Source organism: Taudactylus pleione, unplaced genomic scaffold (genome assembly GCF_031769625.1).
Source record: "Taudactylus pleione unplaced genomic scaffold, aTauple2 ptg000758l, whole genome shotgun sequence".
Classification (NCBI taxonomy): Eukaryota; Metazoa; Chordata; class Amphibia; order Anura; family Myobatrachidae; genus Taudactylus; species Taudactylus pleione.
Window position 1 is genome coordinate 5,466,345 of NW_028285160.1, and position 13,305 is coordinate 5,479,649.

A 13,305-nucleotide genomic window follows, 5' to 3' on the forward strand; every position below is an offset into this window, starting at 1 on the left:
CAATGCTTGGTGCTGTGAATCACTTTCTGCAGCAGGAAACATGGCTCGTGATGATGCAAACTGCTCTGCTGCCTCCCTGCACTTGCTTCCTGCGCCTCCTGTCCTGTTGTACACTAACTGGAGGTGATACAACCATCCTGGCGAATATGACTTGATCAAAGATCCCATTGCAATTACTTTATGGGCCCAAGGCCTTTCGAGTAAAGCGTCTGCAATATTTTATATGATTATGCCAAATGTAATGTAAAATAATGACCAGTCACCAATTAAATCTACTCTTACGTAGCATTCTGTCTTTTTCCATGTTACAAAGAAAAATAAAAACATCTGCACATCACACCATGGCCCTCATTCAGAGGCGCTCGCAAGAAGCGAGAGCTCCTTCTGAATGAGGGCGGCCCCTTGTAATTTTAAGTGCGGCCTCCTGGTCGCTATCTAAGCTGTGGGTTACCACCCACAGCTTTAGCAACCGACCAGGTTGATGGTCGTGATGGTCAAGACCATCGCGACCATCGGGGCTTGCGACAAGACCCTAAGGTTGGGTCTGGGCACTCGCAAGCCCCAGGGAGCTTCCTCCTCTGATCGAGCAGGAAGCTCCCCACTGATTTCACTGCTGATGTCAGTGCGGCCGCCCACAAAACGGGGCCTCTGTTTGTGAAACCACCCCCCCGCCACGCCTACAAAACGGGGCGAGCTGTCGATCAACATCGACAGCCGCCCCTTTTGTAGTGAGCTCCGGAGTGAGAGAATTTCTCTCTCGCTCCGGGGCTTGCGCACGCGCAGTGCGGCTGCTGCGCGTGCGCAGGGCATAACCATGAGGAGCCATGAAAGCTATTCTGCAAATAAACAAGCATTTGCCAATGGAAACCAGAATTAAGAAAGATAGACAGATTGAATATAAACCTATGTTTTATTTTATTTTATGGTATACTGTGCATGTTTATTACCATATATGTGCACACAGGGTGTGTACCCACACACCCCTTAGGCGATCATAACCTGTCTGCACTGATCGGCAGACACCAATCCAGGCAGTGTACCTATAGGCAGGGTTGTGCAGCAGTGACATAGGTGGGCGCTCCAATCCAGCTCGGTCACTTCATCGACCAGCACCAAGGAAGAGCAACCATGAGGGTGGAGCAGAACTAGGGATGGCTATTGGTGGGGTGTCCATCGATGGTTACTATGGATGGGTCCATCGGTGGTTACCATCAATGGTACAAAAAAAACATCTATGATGAACCATCGATGGTTTGCACCCTTTGATGGCCACCGCTTCTTAGGACACAGTGGGCCACGGACCAATAAAAAACGGAGGCAAGGCTAAGCTCCGTTCCGACAAAAAAACAAACGACATCGCCTTCCACTCATCCATCGGTGGTGGAGAACCATTGGCTCTCTGCCATCGATGGTAAAACCATTGTCCATCGACAGTTATTCATCGATGTTTGCTAACTATCAATAGTTGACAGCCATCCCTAAGCAGAGCAGCAGCAGTGCCCAACAATCTGGAGTTTGCAGTGTACCAGAGCAATCTGGAGTTTGCAGTGTACCAGGCCCAATGGAGCAAACTAGAGTTCGCAGTGTCCCAGGGTGGAAACATAAGAGTGCTTGGCGGTGAAGAAGATCTAGGATCAGCACAGTGGGGCCCTGACCAGGACGAGGAAGCAACATGGGAATCGGGTGAGAGGTCTGTGTCGTGGAGGGGATAAATTATTATGTCATGCACATCCTATAACGAGAACCTCCCTACGCCTTAGTATATTACCCTATTAAAATATTTATGATTGAAAGACACTCTCCTGTAATTTTCTAGTTGGTCATTTTAAATTTCTAGTATTCAGTACAACCGATAATGCAATATTTTCTGCCCAAACTGAACAGAATATTTTTAAAGAATAACTAGCAAAGACCATTTTATGCAGAAAACTGAACTTTTTAGTGCTAAGTTTGCTAAGAATAATAATAATATACTAAGATAAAGGTATTATTTTTTTCTGGCTCAAGCGTTTGCTATGCCCCTTCTGAGCTCACATCCCCCTCCCCTGCCCTGCTCTCCGCATCGTACAAACAAACAACCGAGCACCGACCATGATTGTGGTACATGTATATAGTATATCTTAGTGAATTTAGCCCTGATCAGCGTGTATCCTTCAAACTTACACATTATAATAAATATGCACAGTCAAGTCTTTCTTACATTCAGGAAAATAGCAATATTAAAAAATATATATGTTTAAAACTGATTATTCCAAGTGTTCAAGTAGATAATTAGCAATAATTTATCATGTGAAATAAAGTGTATGCAAAGATCCGTTATTTTCCACCTATGCATATTTGCAAATAAAACTTGAATGTTTTTCCTATTACTTTGCCTTTGAAGAAACATATTTAAAGAGCATTTTATAGAGTCTATAAACAGAGAAATTGCATCGTTTTTCTTTTTGTTAGTCAGTCTCAAAGTTCAAAGGATAACCTTAATAACAAATCCTGGTCCTAAATCTTTGCCTATTACCTGTTGCATAAAAGCTGCTTTCTGATTAGATTCGGGATGTGTCTGAGTCTCATCCTCACTATCTGGCGGTTCCTCTTTCACCTTCACGGACCCTAGCTGGTCAGTCCTCACGTCAGAAGTGCTGTGACTCCTTATGCTCCCAGTGGAGGAAACTTTCTGTTCCTTCATCAGATAATCTCCTTGAAGTTCTTCTTCGGCTTCCTCCAAATGACTTCCAGGCTGACGAAGTTGTTCAATTGATTTGGAAAGCATCTTTAAAAAGATACAAAATAAATTAAGAGCATTGAAGGCAATCATTATTTATCCAAATTCATATCTCTGGTCACCATGTTATCAGCTTGGTGGTTAGTTGGTCACAAGTCCGGAAATTTGATTAGCCCAGAGTTTCCCAAACTTTTCCATTACAGACCAGGTTTTAAGCGGAATCGGTATGAAATACCGTCAGCCGTATGGCCGATTCCCGGTAGCGCCTGGCCGACAAAAGCAGAGTTCCCGGCAGCGGAAGCCCAACAGCGCTGGAAATCCCGATCGTCACTAAGGTAAGTATAAACTAACTTAAACCCCTAACCCTCCTTACGGGCTGCCTAACCCTAACCTCCCCCCCAAGTGCCTAACCCTAATCCCCCTCTAAGTGCCTAACCCTAACCCCCCCTTCCCTGCTGCCTAAACCTAAGTCCCCCGGGGGGTGCCTAACCCTAAGTCCCCCCCGTGGGTGCCTAACCCTAACCCTCCCTCCCCCTAGCCTAACTCTAACCCTCCCTGGGGGGTGCCTAACCCTAACCCTCCCTCTCCCTAGCCTAACCCTCCCGGGGGGGTGCCTAACCCTAAGTCCCCCCCGGGTGCCCCTAAACCTAACCCTCCCCCCAGCGGCTGTCCGCTCGCGGCGCCCGGCATCCCTTTGATCGGGGTGCCGGGTGCCTGTCTCCCGGTGGCAGGGAAATGACAGGCGTCTAGATATAGACGCCCGGCATTTCACCCTCGCCGGGATATGACAGTTGCGAAGCCGGCTGTCGGTATTAAGGCAGCCGGTTTCCCAATTGTATACCCTTTTAAGGATATCTATGCTTGAGTACAGATTACTTAATTAGTAGGGGAAGGCAGGGCTAGTTGTTACAAAGACAAGTTGTTACAATGAATCCAGGGGCGCATTAAGAGAGGAGGGGGCCCGTGTGCCTTCCTCGTCCAGGACCCCCTCCTCTCTCCCCAGTGGCCGGCAGCAGACTGACCGCGGCAGTACACTCTGGGCACTAGTCTGTGCCCAGAGTCTACTGAGCATGTGCCATGCCATTTTACTGGCAATTTTCCTACTGCGCATGCACAAAAGGGCGGGAGAATGGTGGAGGCGGCCATTTTCCAGGCGTTTTGTGCACCGCTGCTACAGCCGATGTAGGACTTTGGAGAGGTAAGTATTAAAAAATATGGGTGAAGGGTGCAACCATTATAGATACGTCCCTGAATTAATCTAAAACCACACCTACGTCGCGCCGCGGCTTGTGCGATTGGGAACAAGTTTGAACATATTACCGTCAGTGCTCAGCGAAATGACGCTAACGCAGACGTGTTTATGTAATAGGTACCTAAACAAATTCATTTTATTTTCGCCTAGATTTGAAGTCGCATCTTGGCTGGACTGGTAAAGGTAAAGGTTTATCATTTATTTTGTTAGAATCACAGACCAATAGTGTATTTATTATCATTGTTAGAATCGTGAATTGAAGCTTGGAAATCGAACTATGGCCATCTTGGTTATCTTACATCACTTGGGGCAAGTTCTTACACAATAGTTGTAACAACGTGCCCCGCAGTCAGTGGCAGATTTCCCTCTAGGCATGTGAGGCACGTGTCTAGGGGTGCCACTTGCTGGGGCAGCACAGCAGGCTGCCCCCTGCCCTCCCTCCCCCCAGCACTGCCCACTGCATTTGAGCAGCGGGACAATTTTTTTTTTTACCCAGACAGGGAGAGTGACTTCCTGGTGAGCAGGGGGGCGGAGCTACATGGACAGAGCAGAGCAGGGCTGCTGTAAAAACCATATTACTTGTGTAAGAGGTGATGCAGTAACATTTACTTGCACTAATTGTGAATCAGAAATCGGCAGTGAAGACGATGTGTGATGTCTGTCATTGTCATCAGACTATATACCAAATATATGCCCAATGTCATTTTGTGATAAATGTACAAATTTTTCTAATGAACGCTTTTATATTAAGATTTTGTATAGACTATTTTATCGGTAACAATTTGCCCCTGTAACAGCTTACCCCCGCCGGGACAGATTGTTACGATTATTTTTGTTCTGAAAAAACATGTTTTTTATTGTTATTAATAATTATTGGATGTAACTTACACCCAATATAAATAGAAGAAAGAATACGGTTTTGTTTGTAAATGTTTCTGTTTGGCTGTGATTAAAGATATTTCAAATATTTGAGCTTCTATATTTTTGTTTCAACTAGCCACTCTTTTCCCTACCCCAATTAATTTGATTTAACCACCTTAACTCAACCACAGATATCCTTAAAACCTGAACTGTACTGGTGGAATGTGGGAAACTCTGGGTTAGCCAATTTGGTTTTTTACAACAATGCCACAAGATCTTTCCACAAATCTGTGTCCAATTGGGCCACAAAATTGAACCAGCAAGCAGGTGCAACTGCAACTCTCATACTTAGGGCCTGATTCAGAGCCAGACGCTCTGACCAGAGCGCTCGCTCTGAATCAGGGCCCTCCTCCATTAAAATGGAGCGTCCTCCTGGACGCTCATATAGCTGTGGGTGATGACCCACAGCATATACGAGCGTCCAAAAAGATGGTCGCGATGGTCTTGACCATCGCGACCATCGGACTTGCGACGGAAACCCTGCGGTAGGGTTCCCCAGCCACAAGCCCTGGAGTGATTTTGGCTCTATCAGAGCCAAAATCACTCCCACTGACATCACTAGTGATGTCAGTGGGGCCGGCTTCAGACGGTAGGCGTTCCCATGGGAACGCCTCCGTCTGGCAGGCATGCCCCCGGCACGCCCACCAAAGGGGGTGTGCTGTCAGTCACCATCGACAGCACGCCCCCTTTGGTGCGAGACCTGGAGCGACAGCTTGGCTGTCGCAGTCCGGGTCTCGCGCATGCGCACGACGGAGCTCCCTCCGTCGTGCGCATGCGCAGTGGGGAACATCGACCCACTTGCGAGCGTACTGCCGCTTGCGAGTGGGTCTGAATGACCCCCTTAGTCAGCTATACTCATACAATAACTGGTGCAGGTTTATTGCAATGTTATCAATTAAATGAACCAATGGGAGGATTCTCAGAGTCCAACTGGAGGTGTTCCCTGTAGTGGATTCTAGCTATGGTTTTATATAATGTACCAGTTAAATGATAGCTAGAACCTCTTTGGTTGCTAATGGACAACGCCTCCAATTGGTCTCTTCAGAAGGTTTGATGCAGCTCCCAGAAACTGCAACTCAGATGAACAAACAAGGACTCCTGCAGGAGACGTTTTATAGCAAAACAGACAAAGGGGCATGTTCGATTTGAGGCGAAAAAACGTTTTTGCAGGTGATAAAGTATCGGGCGCGTGCCTGTGAATCCCCATATTCAATCTGGAATCAGTGAAAAAGGGACCCGGCGGAAAGGTAAGTAGCGAAAAGTCCTGTCACTTTTTGGGGAAATCAGCCAGTCACCCCCCAAAAGATGGTCTGACATGGGGGATCACTATGGGTACCCCCAGTTTGGCCTGCTGAAGGTATTTGGGGTTTTTAAACGGTGTTGGAGGTGCTTTTATGCGCCTTTAAAAAAGGGGTGAAGAATAGCATTTAGCTTAATATTTTTTTTAAAACAATTAGTCCCATCAAATTTGGGGTACCTGAAAATGGGTGCAAACATATTTTTAAGTCCCTAAAGTGATTTAAAAAAATTCTTGCCGCATTCTAGAAAATACCTGCCGCATACTTGGGAACCCCTCCGGAGTCGATTTTGCTAGTTTAGAAGTTTGTCCCCCAATTTTTTTTTCTCGCCCCCAAAATGAAAGTACATTTTTTGGGGTGTCCAGATGACATTTTTTTTTTTTAATTGACACAGAATACCTTTATGGGACATTCCAAGGGGTGCAGGCTGCTTTTTTTTAAGTCTGCACATCTGCGAAAAGTCTTTGAAATTGAATATGGGGATAAGTGAAAATGGCGAAAATGACGTCATTGGAATTTTCGCCTTTACTTGAATATGACCCAAAGTGTACAATAGTTCTGGGTGCTTGACCAAACTTAGGAAAGTGATGCAGTATTATGGAATAACGTTTCAGTTATGCAATTCCAGAATTAATAGATTCAAAGTGCTAACTGGTTTGGAAGTTATGGAAAAGAAAGTGGGTATAATTTAGTAAGCAGCGGTTTTGCTAGACCACATGTTTTGGGGCAGATTTATGTGCTGTTTGTAAACTGTGAGATTTACTAAAAAGCAAAACCACACATAAAACCCGCATTTATTTAAAACTGCCGTATCTACAACCAACATACAGCTTTTTATACTTGGGAGGTATGCAAACCGTCCCATATATTAAGTGGCGTTTTGCCAAACCTCGCGGAAAACTGCTGCTTTTAGATGAGAAAGCTCAGATCACACAGCATTCCAGTTGTTTTGTTTATCAGCAAGGAAAAAAAGAAACCACAATTACTGATAAGAGATCGCCAGTTCCGGAGCCTGGGTGCTTACCCAGCAGCTCACATGCACAGGGCCCCCACAAACCTTAATCCAGCCCTGGAGATCGCTCCTGATTGGCTGCCAGGCTACGACCTTAGTGGGTTGTTGGAGTATGTATTAAACGTTATTTCCCAATGGCTTACATCTGAACAAGAAGAGGTTTTTAGGAAGTGTTTATTAAGGACACAACATAAAAAATGTTAGGGGCAATAATAATATAATTATGAATGTGTTAATATTAATTACTTTTAATAATTGTAATCATTTATTTGTAGAAAGAAGGTAATAATTCCTGATTTTTAATTAGTGGCAACACTTGGAGTACATACTAGTTCTACAAGCACGAGCATGTAAAAACCTGGGCTGTCGGTGCCTGCTGGACACTGTAGTGCCACAAATGCTTGCACTATATTTAAATTTGTGCCGTGCATCTCTAGGAATGGGGGCCTGATCGTTTGTTCATACCCCCTCCTATTGGACCGTTCCCAATATAGAGTAGCACATGGTTTTAACATGTGGTTTGGCATAAACCACATGATTTTTGAGGTTTGCAAATCGCCACACTTCAGATGTGGTTTTAGATTTTAGCTCCCAAAACTCAGGACAGTTGGGATCTAAAAAGGGCATCCGTGGCCTGATCTGAAACGTGCATCAGTGGCCTGATCTGAAACAGGCATCCGTGGCCTGATTCTAAGTCGCACGCGGCGTCTGTGCCTTTTGGTGGCTGCACGTCTGCGACATTATCCAAAGCCCCGACACTATCCAAAGCCCTTCCCTGGTGTACAGCCGTGCGTCTGACTGTGCAAGGACTGAGACGGCCACCTTTAGATGTCGCACCATTGAAACTTGCACCGGCCCCATGCTAGGTGCAGACTGTCTGTCAGAGTATGGCCTCCAATGTGAACAAATATGCGTCTGCGTTTCAACCACTACAGCGACACGCTGACACTCCTATAACACACCTATGAGATGGACCATCTCTGTGCGTCCGCTTAACCACCTCCCAGTCACCGTGCAGGAGGGCTCAATGCATTTTCAAGACATTTCTAAAACCGTGTCTCAACCGCAACTGTGATTCTGGACCTCATTCAGAGTCGGTCGTTGCGGCCGCACGGTCGTACGCCACCGATGTTCGCTATACTGCGCATGCGTAAAGTTCGCAATGCGCGTGCACAAACTAGCCGCTACGATCAGAAATTTCTCTCTCCTTGAACACAGCCAGGTCGGTAGTTTGAGTGACAGATGGAGGCGTTTGTGGGTGGTAACAGGGGAAGGTGCTTGAAAACGGGGGAGTGGAGATCCGAACGCAGGCGTGCCTCATTATGCGAACGGCGTTTTATGGGAGTGCATACTGATTATGGGAGTGCATAATTAACAACGTAGCGTCATGGCACATGTGACATGGGAGGTTTTTACACTGACATGATCGTAAAGCTTAAGAGAGGGTATGGTCAACCAGTTCCGATGGTTCCCGATGGTCTCGATTAATCCTTATATGCCCGGAGATGACGTGCAATGCGTACGAGAAGGGGGCGTATTTTTTTGTCTTCCGACCGCTTCCTCCCCTTGGTCGGCCAACTACCGATCCGAACTTAGGGACGCAACTTGCGAGGGAATCATTTGCATATCCGGCCCCTTTTTCCGTACGCCCATGCGGCCGCTTCGACCGACTCTGAATGAGGTCCTCTGTGTGCACGGACTCTGGACGCACACGCAGAAGTAAAGGTAAATCATCGCGCAGGAGCATCCTACATCGGCACCGCGTCCGACTCAGAATCAGCCTCCCCGATGGCTAATGGTTTGCAAGCCATAACCAAAACCCTGTATTATTAAATGTTCCCCTGTAGTCATATCTGTTAAATATTATATGGTCTTACAATATATAATAAGGGCATGAAGAAAAGGGTCAGTTCTTTCCCATACAATTTTATGTGCAATAAAATTATTGCTAATGACCCCTAGACTATTCCTATTGAGAGCAGAGTGGGGGGCTGTAGGCTAGGGTGACAAAAACTGGGTCCCTACCCAAATATTGCTGTGGTGCACTGTTCTGCCCCTAGTTATGCATAAGGAAACCGTTAACGCATAACTCAACAATCTTTGTGACCTGTAACAAAAATTTCTCTTAATAGGAAGCAGCTATGGCAAGGGTTATCTTTTCCTTTCTCGCACAGGCTTTGAAGTTATCACAGTGCAATACAGACGGTGATTAAGTATGGTTTGCGGGTGAACTATGTTTTCCTTTTGGTGTCTAAAATTGAGTGAATTCTATTGTATTGATGACACCTTGTAATAAAAAAATAAAACAAACATATTGTTTAATAGTTAATTTCAGAAAAGCGTTGTGTTTTTATATAGCTAGTTGTCTTGGGTTAAAGTTAAATACTGGCATATACTATACTGTATATGTCACTTATCTAAATTATTGCATGAAAGCATTTCAAAGTCGATTGGCCATTAACCAAATGATGAACATTCTTCAGCTGTTGGAATTTGTTATGTAAGAGTTTTTTTTAGGCTGCAAGTTCTATACAGTTTGATAAATGCTTTAAATATCACGCTCCATTTTTTAAATGTTATTCTTTTATTTAATACAAAAAAGCACAGTTCTGGTTGTTATCGCACATGAACTGGCTGCAGTGAGTCAAATTGTAACCTGGAAGCATTTTTCTAAACCAATGGTAGCTGTGACCTTATTTGTGACTCCAAGGTAGGAATCACAGTTTTGGTGATGTGTATGAAAGCGCACATTGCCGATAGTTATGGTAGCACTAAAAATCTGTGATGTTTGTAGCTGTGAGTTGCCGGGGAATGCTGGCAACTTGTACCCATTGCTTTTGATTGACTTGCTCCCTGAGGATAATTTACAAACTGACAAGGTATAACATTGTAGTACATATGCATTTCTGTAGTGTCACATGACTATTTTTACAGGCTGGCCAAAATAGTTGATGTCTGTTGGGTGCAATAGTTTGCACCAGTCAATGGAAGGAGTTCAGTGGATCAAGGGTCCTCCCAGCTAAGTGCTCCTAGTTTTGCAGGACAGTAAAGAAATAAGATTTAATTTTGCTGGATGTAGAAGAGAGAACACATTAACAGAGGTGTTTCCTGTTTTGTTGAAGATCCTTTACTGTAATCACTGTGGTGATGGAGTTTATGTCTCAGCACTATACTTATACTGAGATGTACTTTGCACCTGCCAATGGTACGTCTGTGGGGAAAGCACATTCCTAGGTGCACTCTGACCAATGTAACAAAAACATTAAACATGAAGTGGCACAGTCCCGATATTCCCAGGCTCTCGTGCTTCGTTTTGACACAAATACAATCAAAATTAAAAAAATTTATTGCATTCTATCAAAAAGCATCCTAAAATCGTAGCAGTATGACCTGTGAGGTGAGCATCCTCCTACCTGCAAAAATGGGCGCAAATTGTGGTTATTGAGGGGTTTCAAAAGACTGTAAAATGGACTTACAGCAAACAAAGAAAAGAAAAAGTATAGGGAAGTATGTTTTGATGCGGTTTTCATGTATTGATCCATTCTCCATCTTTGAAAAGCTCCTAAAAAGCTCCTATGTGTTTATATGCCCTTTTCATGTGATGATCATGGGCCTGATTCAGTCCTGCATGCTATGCCCGTCGCTTAAGAGTAAAAGTGGAAACATCGGTTGCACATCAAACGTCTGAGCAAGCCTATGCTGGCTCAGAATGAGCATCTCACCTAAGATGCCGGGGTCTATCCAACTGCGTACAGATCTGCAGAAGCTCACTAGGGTACACCTACACCGAGCCACACCCAACAGCTGACTACCTGTCACTCACTTTGTGAATAAATCCTCTCTGCAACCGCCATCTCTAACCAATCGTTGCTAGTGTGCAGTGCGGCTTTGGTGCATACGCTCAGTAGCAAAAAATTGCTCTACTGCATCTGACACCGACTTTGTGTTCAGCTCTAAATCAGGCCCCATGACACTCAGCGCATCAAAACCGCCTGGCTTCTCCTGGTGCACTGATGTACAAACAGGACAATCAGGACATCATCATCCTGCAACAATCTACACCAGACTGCTATGCAGCTACAGACGGTACATTTATTTTTCATTAAGATGATTCTTTTACATTTTGACTGACACGAGTAAGTAAAGCTTGGAAGACTACAATAAAAAATCAGCTATTCCCAGGACAGACGTGAATTCAATCTGACAAGTATCTGCCTACCAAAAAGAAAAGAACAGGTCAGATTTCCAAACATTAATATATAAAAAGTCAGGCAAAGTATTTCCACCCACACTCAGATGGAAATGTCACAATTTGCATTCCAAGCACAATTTCCAAGGTGACTTTACATAATGCAGATCTCACTGGTGAAACATCAGCTATGATTGAAAATATATATATATATATATATATATATATATATATATATATATAATTATATATATATTAGGGGTGTGCACCGGCCACTTTTCGTGTTTTGTGTTTTGGTTTTGGATCTGGATCTTTCTTCGTGTTTTGGATCTGGATTGGTTTTGCCAAAACCACCCTTCCGTGTTTTGGGTTCTGGGTTTTGTGTTTTGGATCTGTATTTTTTTTAAAAAAAAGCATAAAAACAGCTAAAATCACAGAATTTGTGTGTTTTTCTGCTCCTATGCTATTATTAACCTCAATAACCTTAATTTCCACTCATTTCCAGTCTATTCTGAACACCTCACACCTCACAATAGTGTTTTTATATCCAAAAGGTTGCACCGAGGTAGCTGGATGACTATGCTAAGAGATACGAGTGGGCGGCACAAACACGTGGTCCATCTAGGAGTGACACTGCAGTGGCATACAGGATGGCAGTTTGAAAAACTAGGCCCCAAACAGTACATAATTCAAAGAAAAAAAAAGAGGTGCAAGATGGAATTGTCCTTGGGCCCTCCCACCCACCCTTATGTTGTATAAACAGGACATGCACACTTTAACAAACCAATCATTTCAGCGCCAGGGTCTGCCACACGACTGTGGCTGAAATGATTGGTTCGTTTGGGCCCCCACAAAACAAGCTGGCAATTAATCTGTCCCTGCACAAACTGGCTCTACGGAGGCAAGATGTCGTCCTCATCCTCCTCATCCACCGATTCCTCACCCTCTTCAGTGTTGTGTACATCCTCATCCTCACAGAGTATTAATTCGTTCCTGCTGGAATCCACAACCACAGGTCCCTCTGTACGTTCTGGAGGCTGGTCTTCCTGGAAGAGTTGATAATTCATTTTATGAACATCATCTTCTCCACATTTTGTGGAAGCAACCTCCTACGCCTTTCGCTGACAAGGTTCCCGGCTGCACTAAACACTCTTTCGGAGTACACACTGGAGGGGGGGCAACTCAGATAAAATAGAGCCAGTTTGTACAGGGACCTCCAAATTGCTTCTTTTTCCTGCCAGTACAGGTACGGACTGTCTGACATGCCTACTTGGATGCTGTCACCGATGTAATCCTTTAACAGACGCACGCTTGTCGCTGCTGCTTTAAGGATGCAGGTGCGGCTACAGCCCACACATTTCACAAAGACAGAAAAAAAAAGAAGAATTTTTTTATTGTTTGTGGAGCACACTTTGAGGGTTACACCACCCTTTAACAGACAGACGCATGCTTGTCGCTGCTGCTTTGAGGACAGTATCATATGCAGTGACAGTAGACTTGTCAGAAATTGTTGGCACGTCCTTCAGTCCGGACCAGATGTCCAAACCGGCCCTTGACTTATGACACAGGCGCACGCTTGGCACTACTTTGTTGATGCATGTGCGGCTACTGCGCACACAATTCACAAACACAGAAAATATTTTGATATTTGGTTTGGACTGGAGTGTACTTTGGGGGTTACAGCACCCTTTAACGGTCAAGCCATCCGGCCCTTTACTTATGACACAGGCGCACGCTTGGCACTACTTTGTTGATGCACGTGCGGCTACTGCGCACACAATTCACAAACACAGAAAATAATTTTATTTTTGGTTTGGACTGGAGTGTACTTTGGGGGTTACAGCACCCTTTAACGGTCAAGCCAGCCGGCCCTTTACTTATGACACAGGCGCACGCTTGGCACTACTTTGTTGA

At 44.7% G+C, this 13,305-nt stretch overlaps 1 protein-coding gene across 2 annotated transcripts in view; it reads right to left on the reverse strand.

Moving 5' to 3' along the window:
- Positions 1-13,305, reverse strand: part of HDAC9 (histone deacetylase 9) — an 805,652-nt gene that overhangs the window by 127,255 nt on the left and 665,092 nt on the right. For both annotated transcript variants that reach the window (XM_088457369.1, XM_088457370.1), the window contains one exon: positions 2,516-2,767. In XM_088457369.1, coding sequence (XP_088313495.1) covers positions 2,516-2,767 — 252 coding nt within the window. The remainder of the gene's footprint in view (positions 1-2,515; positions 2,768-13,305) is intronic.